Genomic DNA, 17,910 nt, shown 5'->3' on the forward strand with positions numbered 1-17,910 from the left:
TTTTGTTTTTTTTTAAGCTATATTTTTAGCCTTGCTGACTCATGATGAATTTCACACTTGGTATAATCTTCCAAGGTGAAAGCTGATCAGGAAAAAGTGTCAAACCACTCAAAGTGGATTAGCTCCATGTTGTAGTGTGACTTTTAAGATGGTTTATTTTTACTTTAGTTTTGTTGGGATTGGACTACAGAACATGAGGTGCCATTAATAATAATATTTAGTTAACACTTATTAAATGATCTTGTATGCCAGCACTGTTCTATGCACACAGTGAATTACCTCATTTATCACCACAGCTTTCCTATTGGGTGGATTCTATTATTATCCCCAGTTTACATATCAGGAACAAAAATATTAAATAACTGGCTGGGAGATGGCATGGCCAGGGTTCAGACCCAAGCATCTGGCCCCAGATGCTGCTCCTGGCGACTCTGGCCTTCTGCTCATCTTCTGTGTTGGGAGCAGGAAAAATGCAGTAGGATCATTTCAGTAGGATGGCATATAAGCCTGGCTAGTTGGGATGTATACAATAGACTGTTGTTTTACTCATATTTGTGGTTGGGGGTGAGAATTGAATGTTCTTAGTTAATTTTTCTTTTGTTATTAATTATAATTGAAAATATTTCCATTTGAATTCCAGTGATATTTTCATTTCTTCACTGAGTGAATATTTATCAAGTACCTAGTACATGTCTGGGCTGTTATACACAGTGGGGACACAGAAGTGAACATGATAAGTAAGATCTCTTTCCTCTGGACCTTACACTCTAAAGAGAAGGACAGACAGTAAATATGTCAGTTGCCATGAAGAACATTTAATGTAATCTCTGAAGAGATTGCTCTGTTGAGACAGTCATCAGTGAGGGAATGAACTTTGGGAAGATCTGAGCAGTGTGTTCCAAGCAGAAGGAACAGTTGGAACAGAGGCCAAAAGTGGGAGGAACAGTGGGGAGGGAATGAGGGAGTGAGGGGGAACATGTCCCAGACAAAGGAGGAGACATGGCCAGTGATGTCAGGCAGGCTTTGTGGGCCACTGTGGATAGGGAGCATGTGGATAGGGAGCATGTGGGTTTAGAGCCAGGGGCCAACATCACCTTCACAGTGGCTGCTGTGACTTAAGAATGGTCTCATAATAATCTCGAAGAAAGTGTTGCATCATCCCCCACCCTGAAAACCTTTCTATCTCAGACTGGCCTAATTTATATTTCGGAGCTAGTTTTCAGGTATATTCAACACATTATCGTCTCTCATTTGTTAGTTATTTCAAGGTGAAAATGATATCGTGAGCCCCCTACAGGCAGAACAAAGCATTGCCTCTTATGATAATGGGGTCAAATCCTCAAAGTATTGAATCATTTGGAAAATACGGATGTGGAGGAATGGAACTTCAGGTATCTTTCATTTAAAATAAAGGAAGGAGAAGTGAAATGGCACCATTAATCGTTTTCACCAATATAGTATAAAATTCACCCAGCTTTGGTTATTATAAATCAGTTCAGTTGAGTCACTCGGTTGTATCCTACTCTTAGTGACCCCATGAATCGCAGCACGCCAGGCCCATCACCAACTGCCAGAGTTTACCCAAACTCATGTCCATTGAGTCGGTGATGCCATCCAGCCATCTCATCCTCTGTCATCCCCTTCTCCTCCTGCCCCCAATCCCTCCCAGCATCAGGGTCTTTTCCAATGAGTCAACTCTTCACATGAGGTGGCCAAAGTGTTGGAGTTTCAGCTTCAGCATCAGTCCTTCCAATGAACACCCAGGACTGATCTCCTTTAGGATGGACTGGTTGGATCTCCTTGCAGTCCAAAGGACTCTCAAGAATCTTCTCCAACACCACAGTTCAAAAGCATCAATTCTTTGGCGCTCAGCTTTCTTCACAGTCCAACTCTCACATCCATACATGACCACTGGAAAAACCATAGTCTTGACTAGATGGACCTTTGTGGGCAAAGTAATGTCTCTGCTTTTGAATATGCTATCTAGGTTGGTCATAACTTTCCTTCCAAGGAGTAAGCATCTTTTAATTTCATGGCTGCAATCACCATCTGCAGTGATTTTGGAGCCCCCCAAAATAAAGTCTGACTCTGTTTCCACTGTTTCCCCATCTATTTCCCATGAAGTGATGGGACCAGATGCCATGATCTTCGTTTTCTGAATGTTGAGCTTTAAGCCAACTTTTTCATTCTCCTATTTCACTTTCATCAAGAGGCTTTTTAGTTCCTTTTCACTTTCTGCCATAAGGGTGGTGTCACCTGCATATCTGAGGTTATTGACATTTCTCCCGGCAATCTTGATTCCAGCTTGTGCTTCTTCCAGCCCAGCGTTTCTCATGATGTACTCTGCATAGAAGTTAAATAAACAGGGTGACAAGATACAGCCTTGACGTACTCCTTTTCCTCTTTGGAACCAGTCTGTTGTTCCATGTCCAGTTCTAACTGTTGCTTCCTGACCTGCATATAGGTTTTTCAAAAGGCGGGTCAGGTTGTCTGGTATTCCCATCTCTTTCAGAATTTTCCACAGTTTATTTTGATCCACACAGTGAAAGGCTTTGGCATGGTCAATAAAGCAGAAATAGATGTTTTTCTGGAACTCTCTTGCTTTTTCTGTGATCCAGCAGATGTTGGCAATTTGATCTCTGGTTCCTCTGCCTTTTCTAAAACCAGCTTGAACATCAGGAAGTTCACGGTTCACGTATTGCTGAAGCCTGGCTGGGAGAATTTTGCGCATTACTTTACTAGCGTGTGAGATGAGTGCAATTGTGTGGTAGTTTGAGCATTCTTTGGCATTGCCTTTCTTTGGGATTGGAATGAAAGCTGACCTTTTCCAGTCCTGTGGCCACTTCTAAGTTTTCTAAATTTTGCTGGCATAATGAGTGCAGCACTTTTACAGCATCATCTTTCAGGATTTGAAATAGCTCAACTGGAATTCCATCACCTCCACTAGCTTTGTTCATAGTGATGCTTATTATAAATAGTCCTTTTGAATTTTGTTTATATATTTAGCCACTCACAAGCATTCTTTTAAAATAAATACTCTATTAGAACTATCCCAGGAGTAACTTAAATGAACAGGAAAGCTTAAAATATTAAAACTGTATTATTTTATATATTTCTGTAATAATAATTCATATATATTGTATATATATATTTTTTTATCCATTGAAGTTCCAGAAATGATTCTTATTAGGTTTAAATTCAGACCATCTGGAAATTGCAAATTTATCTAGTATTCTTAAGAAATATGGTGGTAAAATTGCATCACATGTAAAGAAGTGCAGCAATCTCTTCAAATTATATGTTTAAAAGGATAGCTGTTTAGGGGTAAACTCCACATTTATTCAGCATGGTTGGAGAATGGGAATATTCTAGTTAAAGTTGATTTTCTTTTTTGGATAATGAAGGTTATTGCCTGAAGGATCTTTGCATTTACTGTCTATAAGGGACTAAAAATTACATCATTGACTAGCTGTTTTCAGACTGTGGTGTGTGTATATGAGTGTGTTTGAGGGGTTGGTGGGCTCTGTGTTCCTCACACCAGGTCCAACCCCTGTTATTCTTATGTGTGAAGCCTCTAGGTAAGCTTTGGTTAGAAGATAAGGAAGACAACTATAGCAAATAATTCAGTTTTTCTACATGTATTCAGAAGGTCCTTCTAAGATTGGAATTATGGACTAAAACCCCCCTTTAAAAATCTCCTTTTTTGGGGGGGTGGTTTGGTTTTCATAGATTACTGAGTAAAATTTAGGTTAGTTAAGTATTGAATTATTTGAAATCTGGATGAACAGAGGTGAACCAGGAGCCCTTTCTAGACAGGGTATTTATTTCAGTATAAATTAAAAATGCAGTTTCTTATCTATCAGATCTTCATGGTTTGTAATAGTCATGCTACCGTAACTCCTAGGAACAGTATGATGAACCCTAGTAACCGAAAGTTTTTATAGCCGATGACTTCACTAGACTTGTCTAGACAGCAGTTACTCTGTTGCTGTCTAAAATCATCACTGCTTAGGGCTGGAAGAGATCTAACTTAGATGGCCTGAATATTCTGTGTGCTGTGGTAGCCTTGGTTTGGGGTTTGATGGATGGCAAGACCAGTGATTCAGCTTGGGTAGTGGGAAACTCATAGGCATAAACATGGGAAGGGCCTAACTTAGGTTTTGGACACATGGGAAAATATACAGAAGTTTTATTCTCTGGAAACAGCAGCAAATTTGAAAGGAATCTGATGTCTGGTCATGTTTGTCAAAATAGGAGAGACTCCCTGGAGGTTATATCTAGAGAAAGTAATTGCAGTCAAATTTGTAACTTTTTGGATGGACTCTCCTTGGCAAAATCATGTTAGCTTTAAAAAAAAAAATGCTGGTGTTTTAACTTTTGCTAATGAAATCCATATGCTATCAAACAGTTAATCAAGTGAGATCTGGATTGGATCTGCATGCTTCTCCAAACTTCAGCCATTTTAGTGGACAGAATAATTAGTCAAATAGAAAAACCGATTGACTAACAAACTTTTAAACTGGTTGCTTTGCTCTCGTGGTTATCATCTAAAACTGCCAGTTGTGATTTAACACAGAGCCTGAACTCTGTAATTCCACAGCTTTACTGGGCTGTAAGTGGCAAAGACCAGAATGTACCTGCTAGTCCAGAAGAGTCCAGTTGCTTTGATTGACTTAGATTTGGTCTGATCCCTTGGGGTAAAAATAGCCTTGTCCTTGAGAAAGTGTCTTGAGAGGTCTTTATATGATTTGAGTGTTTAAGCAATTTGGATGGGTTGGACAGTTGCTCCATCAGTGCTTTGAGGGCAGATATTAACATGAGCTTCTCATTAACTTGGTGTCTGTGAGAAAGTGAGTTATGCCTGTAAGACTTCTTCATAGAAAGAACACTAATGATTTCCTGATGATTCTGACTTATGAGGAATAAACATAAAGTGCTTTTGTGTTTGGTGAAAAGTTTTTACGTGAAGCATCCTTTGCTCCAATCTTTGTAACAAGCGAATCACCGTTGCCTCTCCCCCTGACTGTCATCTTTCTGCAGGAAGCTGCCCTCTGTAGACAGCTCCCCATGGAGGCTGAGACTCTAGCCACGGTTCAGGCTGCTGTCAACCCTCCTGCCATGACCCCAGACATGAGATCCATCACTAATAATAGCTCAGATCCTTTCCTCAATGGGTAAGTCAACATTTTAAGGCCACTTATTTTTGCTTTCTTTATTATGAGGTTTAGAGTATAATGGATCTTTGTTTATATTGGGAAAAGTTGGGGAGCTAGGAGGTTGGGGTGAGGACAGAGGGAGGGTGTGGAGGGACATGGCAGAAAAAAATAAAAGCAAACAAGAAGTCACCAAATTTTTTTTTTTTAATCTCAAATTTAAAAATTGATGCATTGGCATGGAGTAAACCCCTAGTCAATAATTTGAAAATAGGGATGAATTTATGATTTCAATAGCATGGTGTTTGTAGTAATTATTTAGAAGAATCTTGTGGTTTGATATAGCCAATGGAGATAAAAACTTGTTATGTGGCAAATAGGAGCAAAACAAATAAGAGGTGATATTTGTGATGAAATATGAATAAGGTGTTAGTTAATAGTATTATTATGGTTGTTGTTGTTTAGGCATGAAGTTATGGACTCTGTTGCGACCTCATGGACTGTAGCCCACCAGGCCCTTCTGTCTATGGTATTTCCCAGGCAAGAATACTGGAGTGGGTTGCTATTTCCTTCTTTGGGTGATCTTCCCGACCCAGGGATCAAACCCAGGTCTCCTACTTTGGTAGGCAGATTCTTTACCACTGAGCCACCAGGGAAGCCAGTTAATAGTTATACATTGTCAGTTCCTGATATTGATCCTCCTATTGTGGTTATGTACCGTGTCCTTGGGGAAAATGCACACAGCATGCACAGGAGCTCTGTACTCTTTTTACATCTTCTATGTGAGTCTAAAATTATTTCACAATTAAAGAATGAAATAAAAGAAAGACGTGTTGTTTTAAAATATGAAATATATGAGCAGAAGGAAAGGTAATTGAACCAGAAATATCTTCATGAGTAGAAGTAGTCAACCTTAACTGTAGCCTTTTAAACCCAAATAAAGGGCAGTTTTCTATTTCCTGTGTCTTTTCTGCCCTTGTGGAGGCTTCAGGCAACAAGCAAATACAGTTACGAAAGTTACTAAAAATAGAAGAATGAAAACAAACAGTAATCAAAATACTGAAGGAAAGGAGTTTCTAAATGACGGATACAAAAATAATTCAAATGTCCAGAAAAAATGTAAAGAATAACTTGAGATCTACCCACATACCCAACACCCAGGTTTTCCATATTTACATTGATCTTATTTTTTTTAATAAAATATTACAACTAATATTTAAACTCTTCCCCACCACCCCTGAAATACATTTCTTTTTCTTCTTCCCTGCCTAGTGGTAGCCACCATTTGGATATTGATGTATATCCATCACACCTATTTTTATACTTCTCATTGCCTGTCAAAGGCTTCCCAGTTGGCACTACTGATAAAGAATTACCTGCCAGTGCAGGAGACACAAAAGAGGTGGGTTTGATCCATGTGTCAAGAACATCCCCTGAAGGAGGAAATGGCAACCCAGTCCAGTATTCTTACAATTCCATGGACAGAGAAGCCTGGCGGCCTACAGTCCATGGGGCCGCAAAGGGTTGGACGCACTGTGCATGTGTGCAAACACACACACACACACACACTGCCTATCAATGTCTGTATCCAGAAGCAATATTCAACATATTTTTTAGGTTTTTTTAAAATTTACATAAATGGTATCATTCTCTATATGTATTGTTATTTTATTTTATTGTTTTCAGATGAAAAGGGAATCAGTGTCAATTTATTATGACTGGCCAGTTGGTTTTTTCTTTGCTTACAGTTGATTAATTTCGACACAGGGATATATGTTTCAAAATTAAAACGAGGTTCAAAGTCCACCTCCCTTTGTTATCTGGAACATCAGGCAGATCTACTTTAGCTGGGGGTCTTCATGATTATATTTTAATTTTAAAACGTCTTCCCATCTTTTGCTCTGTAGGGGGCCATATCATTCGAGGGAGCAGAGCACCGACAGTGGCCTGGGGCTGGGGTGCTACAGTGTCCCCACGACTCCAGAGGACTTCCTCAGCAACGTGGATGAGATGGACACGGGTAGGGGCCAAGCCTGTGAAACCTTGCAGTGGGTTTGGACTTTGAAATTGTCTCTTTAGTCCTCTCAATTCCTTTTTTTTTTTTGACCACACTGCGAGGCGTGTAGGATCTTAGGTCCCCAACCAGGGTTCAAACCTGTGCCCTATGCAGTGATCCTCTCAGTTCTAAAATCCAACCAGGAACACTTAACTTCAACAACATTAACTGACAGCTTCAAAGCCCCCAGAACCCAAGCACCATTAGTAAACTCCACCTCCTTCCCCATAGTTTATACAAATACAGTTTTATATATGGGCACAGGATTTTAATTTCTGCTTTTTTTCTTTCTTTTCTCCTTCCTTCCCTCCCTCCTTTCCTCTCTCCCTTCCATTTCTTGTCTGCTTTATTTAGCTCTTTCCTCACAGTTGCATTAATATACCGCTGTCTGCTTTACCATTCTTTCACAATTGAATATTTATACTTTTCTAGCTTTTTGTTATAATGTACAGGCCACCAGTACGCAGCTTTTCATGTTATTATTGCATTTGGGAAGCAATTGGCAGTGGGCTTTTGGAAAGTTAAGCAACTCAAAGGATTCTAAATTGTCAGCTCCAAATCCTAACAATGCCTTCCTTCAGCAATTAAATTTAAGTAGTTCCCGGCCTGCTCTGCCTTCAGGCTAGGCCTCAGCTGGCTTCCTGGTTACCTCTTTTTCTCTACTTCTCCAGGAGCAAGGCCTCCAAACTTGGTCTAGATTTAATTGTCAAAGTCCTAAACTCCCAGAAGATACTCTTTTGAACCAAAATTAAATGACAGCTCACAACCAGGACCTACTGTATAGCACAGGAAACTCTATTCAGTATCTTGAAATAACATGTAATGAAAAAGAATCTGGAAAAGAATATATATGTACAACTGGATTGCTTTGCTGTATACCTAAAACTAACACGACACTGTAAATCAACTATATTTCAATTAAAAAAAACAACAACAACATAAAAATAGACTTAAAAAAATAAATAATAGCTGACGTGCCCGCTCTTTGGAGCTGCTCATGTAAGTTTCTCCTCCATCACCACTGATGATAGAAATTTGTTCTGTGATGAAAAGGATTGTCTTCCCCCGTGCCATTGTCCAGAGGACCTGTTTGTTACCTTCTGGTCCTCGATGGCTGTGCTTTGTGCTCTGAAACTAAACAGTTGGTCAGACAAGATGCAGACTCTGCCAGAACATAGGAGCAGCTGTTCCGGGCTCTCCGTGCATCCTATCATCTATGTGTTTAGAGAATTGCACAGACTGTCTTGTGAGGAGTCACCCAGGAATAGTTTGAACTGTTTGTTTTGTTAGTCTTCAATTTATTACTTCAGCCTTCTGCCTCCCTTCCTGCCTCCCACCCTCTCTTTCTTCATCCTTCTCTTTATTTTTTGGTGTGAGATTTATCTTGTCCTCTTTGAAACAGCTTAATGAAGTGGCTCCTTCCCGTGTTTAATAATTGTTTGCTTTCATCTTTTCAACATTGGAAAGCTAGTAAACATAAAAGGCAAAGTTAAATAAGAAAAGACTCAGGAAATCGAAATCTAAGCAAGTTTGACATTAAAAAAATTTTTTTGTTGTTTTTAATTGGAAGATAATTGTTCTATAATGCTGTGTTGGTTTCTGGTGTACAACAGGTGAAGCAGCCATTAATATACATAATCCCCTCCTTCCTGACCTTCCCTCCCACCCCTCTAGGTCATCACAGAGCACCAGGCTGAGCTCCCCGTGCTATACAGCAACTTCCCACTAGCTAGACATTTTTTAAAAAGTATTTATTTATTTGGCTGTGCCAGGTCTTGGTTGCAGCATGTGAGATCTAGTCCAAAGATTGAACCCAGACCTTTTGCGCTGGGATGGTGGAGCTGTAGCCACTAGAGGACTAGGGAATTCCCTAGCTTGACTTTAAAATGTAAAAAAAGATGGACTCTAGTCTTTGGCTTTTTAAAATGACATCAAGTAGATAAGTAGGGAATGTTTTGAAACCAAAATGTGGAATTAAGTCATGTCCTGTATAGAACATAGTCCTTGCAGACAGGCCACCTGAATTGGATCTTTGCTTCTCTACTTTTTAGTAGTAACTTTGGTAAGTTACGTAACCTCCCAGGGCCTCAGATTTCTCACCTGTAAAGTGGGAGTAATGTGCACACCTGGTACAGTGGTGAGGCATCATGAAGTCATGGTGCTTGGCACAAAGTCCTCTTCTCCTGAGAAGGATGAAATTAGTCCTATTAAATGTTGGGGTTCCAGGTTAGCCTGGCTTAGTGAGTACTGATGGAGAAGGCAATGGCACCCCACTCCAGTACTCTTGCCTGGAAAATCCCATGGCTGCAGTCCATGGGGTCACTAAGAGTCAGAAACGACTGAGCAACTTCCCTTTCACTTTTCACTTTCATGCATTGGAGAAGGAAATGGCAACCCACTCCAGTGTTCTTGCCTGGAGAATCCCAGGGGCGGGGGAGCCTGGTGGGCTGCTGTCTATGGGGTCGCACAGAGTTGGACATGACTGAAGCGACTTAGCAGCAGCAGCAGCAGCAGCAGCAGTGAGTGCTGAATTTACAGTCACATCTGTGAAGTCTTTATAGGAAGTGGGCATAAGCCCCCTCAAGGGGAGGCGTGTAGTTAATTACACAGGAACAAGAAAAGGAAAAGCCAAGGGACAGGCAGAGCTCAGATGTGGCTGGAAAACGTCTGGTAGACCCACTGTTCACATGCTGACCACACGCTAAGTGGTGACAAGCCAGCCAAATACTCCCTTTGTAAAATACACATGGAGACAACAGCTGGACATAGTGTTAGAGACATAGGAGGATAGAGTAGATGGAATAACAGGAGCAAAGGCTGGAGGTCATACACTTTCTAGAATATTCTACAATAATCACACCCTTCTAAGAACTTCTTTTTTTTTTTGGTCTGTCTCATTTATATTCATCCATTCATTTTATTATTGATGCAAATGTGCATCTTTTTTTAAAGTTGAAGTATAGTTGCCATACGATATTATATGTTACAGGTGTATGATACAGTGATTCACAACTTTTAAAGGTGATACTCCATTTATAGTTATTGTGAAATATTGGCTATATTCCCCATGTTGTATAATATGTCCTACTTTTCAAATGAAGAAAACTGTAATGACCAAAAAGATGACTATGAGGTTGCAAAGTTGCTCCAAGGAGAGATATTTTAAGATTGTTAGCCTTAATGAAGAACCTTAACTAGACTCATCATGCTTTCTGAGGAGAGAAGGTAAGAGAATTTTTTAAAACAGAGAAATTTTATTTGGTTAAAAAAAATCAATTCTTGAGTTATTGAAAATGTAAAACGGGAAATCAGTTGAGGTGGATATTTCTATCTGGATATGAAGAAGAAAGACATCCAGCACTTTAGATGAGGTAATTTTTCAGGGCGGATAATTTTTTTTTTAAGCCTAATTTCCTTCTGTTACAATCTATTGGGTAGAAAAAAGTTATTTGGGTTTTTTTTTTTTCTAAACTAACCTTGTTTTTCAATGTCGGTAACACAATAACCCTGAGGTCATGTTGAACTCATTTTAATTTTTCAAATGACTGCTTTTTGCAATGCAAGTCCTATAAAATATTCCCAAGAGTCACTGATATTTTATAAGTTTGTAGAAAAGCCATGAAGTTTTGCTACCTCCAAAAATGTAAGTGTGATTGTTTCCCTTGTCGCTATGAAGTAATTTTTCTCCTTGGAAAATGCATATTATTAAAATGAGTTTTCTCCCATTTTGTCTAGAATAGTAAAATCTCTATGCAGGCTTCTTAGGAAGCCTAAAGTACTTGTATGACACAGAAGTTAATTGAAAAAGTTTCTTAGAAATGATTCCATGGTGAAAGCTGGCCATAGTTATCAATGCACCTCAGACTTTAAGGTATATTTTATCCCTTCAGAAAATTGATTGGGGCTGTTGGAATGAACCAGTGGTTCTGATATTATGTAATTAACCATGACTGAGTTCTCTCAGCACAGTCAACAAACATTTATGGTGTTTTTATATTTGTGTATGTGTTATTGTGGGCTTCCCTGGTAACTCAGTCGGTAAAGAATCTGCCTGCAGTGCAGGAGACATGGATTTGATCCCTGAGTTGGTAAGATTCCCTGGAGAAGGAAATGGCAACCCACTCCAGGATCCTTGCCTGGAGAATACTATAGACAGAGGAGCTTAGCACGCCACAGTCCATAAGGTCACAAAGAGTCAGAGCCTCATATCATGTGTGGCAGATATGATACGCCACCTACCTCCCAATTTCAGACAAGCGAGTGCGTCTTAGGCCACACAGCTAAAAAGCTCCATCTCCTGGCACAATGATCTGTTCGTTTTCCCCTATCCTGTCATTCATGAAGGATGTGTTCTTCATGTCATATCCCAGACACTGAACTTTCCTCTACAATAGCATTGTCTCAACAAGGTTCTGCAGACTTTAGTTCTGTTAGGATATAAATTCTGCCAAAATTGGACTCGAGGAGGTGATAGTGGCTTAAACAAAATAAAACAGATTTTCCTTACTACAAGGCTTCTCCAAACCTATATGCTCCCATGCATTGTAACTCGTATGCTTTGTGAGACTACTCGATAGTTTTGGGGTATATGAACATGTGTAGTGAAGGGGTCAATCTGCAGAAGCCACTTTCTAAAATACTTTAAACACGATCCCCAGAGTTGTCAATGAAGATTTTTTTTAATAACATAGTTAAAAGAACCTCCTCACTACTACCTTTGAACATAAAGAGGATGATATGAGCAAATTTGAGTTTACAATTAAATTGTTGGATTATAGCTCTGTGATAAGGTTTTTATGACTGTCAGGGCCTCTCTACTCAAACCAGCTCTTCATGCCATTGTCATGGGAAGTCAGTGATGGTAGTCAGATCCACAGTGTCCTCATTTTCTCCTTTCCTGTGTCCCTGGACTTACCCATTCTGGACCATGTCTATCCAGAACAATTAAAGATTCACCCAGCATCTCTGTGTCTCTTAGGCGTGAGCACCACCAACTCAGTTTCAGTAACGCGGTAGCTGAAATTTTGCAACATGCAGCAATAAGATCTTCTGGTGGAATGTGAGCACAGTGGAAATGAAGATGAGAGTTATGTTGACAACTGAACTTGTTCCTCTTTTCAGAAGCCTTAAAAAAGAATTAAATATGGTTCATCTGTACTATTTTTCTAGATTCCACATATGTGTGTTAATATATGATATTTGTTTTTCTCTTTCTGACTTACTTCACTCTGCAGGAAAGGAACATAGAGAACAGATGTGCGGACAAGGGGGGATGGGGAAGGTGGGATGAGTTGGAGATTGGGATTGACATATATATGACCATGTGTAAAATAGATAGCTAGTGGGAACCTGCTGTGTAGCACAGGGAGCTCAGTTCAGTGCACTGTGATGACCTGGAAGTGTGGGATGGGGAGTAAGGGAGGTCTAGGAGGAAGTAGAAACATGTATACATGTAGCTGATTCACTTCATTGTACAGCAGAGACCAACACAACATTGTAAAGCAATTTATACTACAATAAAAGAATTTAAATGGTTTCATTCTTTTCCATTACAGGAGAAAACACGGGACAGACACCCATGAATATCAACCCTCAGCAGACCCGTTTCCCTGATTTTCTTGACTGTCTTCCAGGAACAAACGTTGATCTAGGAACTTTGGAATCTGAAGATCTGATCCCCCTCTTCAATGATGTAGAGTCCGCTCTGAACAAAAGCGAGCCTTTTCTAACCTGGCTGTAATTAATACCATTGTAGCTTGGATGCAGCCGTGACCTGACATTTCCTGGGCCTCTTGGAAAAAGCGATGGAGCAGAGCAAGGCGGCAGGTGAGCTGCCTCCTGCCTCCATCACACATGCTCCCTCCTTTCCTTGTGGCCAGGTTAATAATTGCCTGGATTTGATTGGCAGTCACTTAAGTTAAACATGAATAAACATTTTATTTCTGTTTTCTGCAAGCCTGCATTCCTGTGATGGGTTGTGCAGCAGAATTGATTATGCAGAATTGCTTCTTTGCTTTCCTCTCTGCTACCCCATGACCAAGCTTTATGGGTGTTAGCTGAAATTTGTACATCAATTGATTATAAACCATGAAAAACTGATGACCACAGGCAGTGACTTTTGACAGGTGGCTGGGTCCAGGAAATGTACACAAAACTCGACCTGATTTACAGTTTCAAAAACTGTATTGATGACATTAGTACCAAATGCTTTAAAGAATATTTAACTAGAGCTTTAAAAATCATTGTACTGATAGTAAAATTCTGCTGTTTGGAATACAATGTAGTTTTCAATCCATGCAGGTTCTGATGGCTCTTATTACCCATATTCACAAAGGCACACAGAGTCCTCTTGTAGTTTATCCTTCATCATTTTACTGCACAGCATCTAGACAACTAGTCCTTCCAACAGGAGAGCGGCAGTGGCATTAGTCACAGTTCCTACACCAAGGTCTCATGAAAGAGACCAGTTTGGTACTAATTATGAACATTTATTAAACAAAAGGTTTTTAAATGACAAGTTAGATTTTTTTTAAAAATTACAGCTTAGAACTTGATGTTTATTTTATGAAGCACTATCATTTGGTGACTGATGACAAAGGGCAGCCAAATGTTTTTGATAAATCGGTGGCAACTGTATTTTTGTCCTTTGAAACTGTTCTGAAAACATCAGGACCACATAGCTTTCAACCTGATGGCATACAATGAGCTGTTGCTTTTAAAATTCTGAAGCCTTGTTGGTTTTTCTTCTTTCAAGATTTCTAGGGTTTAAAATAATCTTATCTATGAAGCTGTTTGAAGGATGAAGCAGATCTCTGACTGACGGGTCAAAAAAGCCCCCTGAGGGTGTATGGTGGAGACCCTTAGTGTTTCCGAAGTCACTAAAGTTGATTCCCAGATGTATTATCCTAATCCTGTTTGCTACAGTTGGTATAGAAAGGCATGAAATATGTACTCAGTACCTCTTATGTAACCAAAACCATTTTTTTTTTTTGTTTTTGTTTTTTATTAGCTTTTAAGGACTGAGAGAGAGCATCGGGTTCGCCTGGCATGCACTCTGCCTGCATTGCCAATGAAGTCCTCAATTGTTTAATATTTTGAACTGACATTATTTATAATCTATGAATTTAATATCTTTTTTGAGAGACATTAATAGTGCAGGTCTCTGAGAGGAACCTTTCCATTCCCAAAGGGGCTTATTTGCTGGGGATCTGAGATCCTTTTTGATCTCCCAAAAGACAGACAGGCAGAATACATCTTATCTTGTTGGAATGAAGGCAAGTGTAAAGGTCAGAGATGAAGTAGTACCGTTAGGGAATACAGTGGAAAGGCTACTAGGTGTGAGTTGGAAATAGACAAGCTACAGTGCCCCAAAAGCAAGACGAGAAGGAGGTGTGAGGTGCCCCCAAAGAACAAAGCAATGATTTTCTCCTACAACTTTTGTACCAAAAGACTGTTGTAGAAGAAAAGAAGGCTTCGGTGCACTTTATGTGGGAGAAGGAGGCACAGCGCTCGTGTTGCCCTGTCCACACTGATGTTAAGTGAGTAGGCAGATGAGAGCTTAAACCTACCGTTGCTTCCGACACAATGAAGTGACTTTTTCCCCCTGAAGGACCCATGGTTTCTCTTCCTCTGATTCCATCTCTTTCTCAAAACACTCTGAGAGATGAGGGTAGATGTTTCTATTGCTACTATATTGAAGGGAGCACTATTTCTTTTTCTCTTCTGTTAGCAATAATTGCAAAAAGCATTGTACATTCTTTCTAAGAAAAAGCAAACAAAAAAAAAAAAAAAAAAAAAGACTCAAAAACAAGGGACCTAGTAAAACTGAGCAGTGTTACTGTATTTTTAAAAAATATTTTTATAGATTCATTTTCAGGTTATTAAACATTAAAGAAACAATTATCCCTCCTTTTTTTAAGTAGTTAAAACATTGATGATTTGTATTATCAATTTTTAGAAATAATTTCCTAGTAAGCTTGTGGCATTAGAAAATACTAGAAGAATTTCTTTTTAGTGAAATTAGTTGGAACACTTATTAATGAACATAACAATTATTTTTCCAGAATTAGATACAGATCTTGACTACATGTTTACTAATAAATGAAGCCAGATCTAATTTTTGTTGTTATTTTTAAGGCCATGTTATATGGCCTTTGTTAAAGAACACTAAAGCTAGAAATCTAAAAACAACTTTTTAAAGGTTCTTTCCTATTATTGTAAGTGTTAAAACCCCTGCAGAATTCATGATAAGGTGCTATTTATACTATATTTCTTATTATAAAATGACTGCCAAATATCATGTCTTTTTAGTCCTAAGTCAATCAGTAGATTTCAACATTTCATCCAGATTAAAAATGGAAAAATAATTGCAGAAATCTTTCTTTTAAGGTATTTTCTTTCCCTGATAAAACACATTTCCTTGAAGTAAATACATTGTCAAGACCTATTTGCAATTCTGTTAAATCTAAGTAATTGTTAGTGTTTCACCATAGAATTTAGGATGTGATATGCCTTTCTTTCGCTGATTATACAATATAAGTAAAAACAGAGTGAAACAGTTAGTATGCTGGGGGTGCTACTAACTCCAGCTTGGCAGAAAATCTTTCTGGAGGAGAAGGTGATCTGGAGTGAGAGAGTTTTGCTAATGACATGTGATGTTCTCATAACGGAAAGCAACTTCCAGAAGTGCAACTTTTATGACAAACAAAAGCTGTTAAAAGGAAATTATAGATTAATTGGGAAAGTAGGTGATCAACAGAGACTGTTTCCCTAACACACTACATCATTTATGTGTTCGTATTTTAACTTTTTAAAAAATTATTTCTACATTTTGTAATATGATATATGTGTGTTTATTTTTAATTCAAATTGCTATGCATACAGAGAGTATGCAGAAAAATCAATCAGATCAAACTGTTTTACCTGGAGTTTGGTACTGGTTTTTACTTCTCTGATTCTGTATAAGAAAAATAAATACAATTGAATTTCCACTTGGAACATTTATCTTGTCATGATTTGTGTGTGTTCTTTTTACTGAGGGCTTTGGGTGGTACTGGAGGAAGGCTTATGTAACCTTCCTGGCAGACAATGAAGGAAAGAAAATTTTGTAGGCAAACATTTTTTTGGCTCAAATGCCTGGTTTTCAATATTCTAAATATCCAGAGTTCTGGTTTCTACTTTATTTGAAGTAACCCACTGAGACTTTAAAAGCTGTGTGTGTGTGTGTGTCCTTGTGCTAAGTCACTTCAGTTGTGTCTGACTTTTTGCAACCCCATGGACCATATCCCACCAGGCTCCTCTGTCCGTGGGATTCTCTAGGCAAGAAATACTGGAGTGGGTTGCCATTTCCTCTTCCAAGGGATCTTCCTGACCCAGGAATTGAATCCGAGTCAGCCCTTCCAACAACCTTGCAGATTTGACTGAAACATCAGGACTATAGTATTTTTCTTTGTTTCTCTGTTATTAACAATATGCTGTGGCTTCTTGGGCTTCCCTGGTGGCTCAGACGGTAAAGAATGCAATGCAGGAGACCTCAGTCCCTGGGTTGGGAAGATCCCCTGGAGGTGGCCATAGCAGCCCACTCCAGTATTCTTGCCTGGAGAATCCCGTGGACAGAGGAGTCTGGAGGGCTACAGAACGTAGGGTCGCAAAGTGTCAGACACAACTGAGTGACTAAGCACAGCGTGACTTCTTGTCAAACCAAAAGCAGTTCATCATTCATTCTGTGACAGTGTATTTCTTCTGTCTTTTGAGCCCCCTGATTCTTGCTGTGGTGACACTTTATGATGTGAGGGCACTTTTAGTAGCAGAGTGTTTTTAAGCAGAAGCACTCAGCTCAACAACAAAAGAAGAAATTCTGGGGGAAACAACTTAGCAACAGTCCAGAGTCTAAGCCTCATGCATCTTTTTAAAAACTGTATTTCATCATTACTTTTAAGTTAACAGAGGCTCTCTGTTGAAAGTGTTATAAGTACCAGCATGTATAAAGTAAAAATATGAAAGTTCTCTGTCTTTCAAATCTCACACTTCAAAAAATATGTTTGTTACATTTTTTCCCCCATTAGCTGGATTTTTTTAAACAAAAGAAGAGCAATTCTGTGTGAAGTTTTGAAGCTTTCATTTTTTCTCTGAATAATAATGATATTATCAATACATATTGAACATTTACTAAGTGACACTCTACAAAACATTAGATATGAATTATCTAATTTAATCTGCACATCAACACTATTATTTCAATATTATCCTCATTTTGCAGATGAAGAAACAGAGGCTTAGAAAGGTAAAATAATTTTTATAAGGGTACATAGTAAGCAAGAAATATATCCAAAAGCTCAAGATCGTCCTTCCATGCTAGTACATGTGTATTTTATTATATTTAACAATAAGTTTCCTTTTGCATGGGTGTCCCCTCTTGGTAGTCAGTTGGTTGTTTTCAGTTTTTGCCCTTACAAATAGTACTGAACATAGCAGTTTATCCTTTTGATATTTATTTATTTTGGCTGCACTGGGTCTTACTTGTGGCATGCAGGATCTTCAGTTGCAGCATTTGGGATCTGGCTCCTTGCATTGGGTGTGCAAAGTCTCCGCCACTGGACCACTAGTCCCGACAGTTTGTTCTTGTATGAGTATGTCTACAGGATAAATTCCTCAGAAAGAAATCACTATATCAAAAGATACGTGATCTTAAATCTTGGTGAA

General features: G+C 38.9%; 1 protein-coding gene across 2 annotated transcripts in view; it reads left to right on the forward strand.

Annotated features, from left to right (window-relative positions):
- WWTR1 (WW domain containing transcription regulator 1) overlaps positions 1 to 16,206 on the forward strand; it is a 185,283-nt gene extending 169,077 nt beyond the window's left edge. For both annotated transcript variants that reach the window (XM_010858108.1, XM_010858109.1), the window contains 3 exons: positions 5,041 to 5,174; positions 7,061 to 7,173; positions 12,765 to 16,206. In XM_010858108.1, the coding sequence (XP_010856410.1) occupies positions 5,041 to 5,174; positions 7,061 to 7,173; positions 12,765 to 12,949 (432 nt within the window). In that variant the 3' untranslated portion in view covers positions 12,950 to 16,206. The remainder of the gene's footprint in view (positions 1 to 5,040; positions 5,175 to 7,060; positions 7,174 to 12,764) is intronic.
- Positions 16,207 to 17,910: the final 1,704 nt, after the last annotated feature.

The sequence above is a fragment of the Bison bison genome, unplaced genomic scaffold, assembly GCF_000754665.1.
Source record: "Bison bison bison isolate TAMUID 2011002044 unplaced genomic scaffold, Bison_UMD1.0 scf7180017864384, whole genome shotgun sequence".
Taxonomy (NCBI): domain Eukaryota; kingdom Metazoa; phylum Chordata; class Mammalia; order Artiodactyla; family Bovidae; genus Bison; species Bison bison.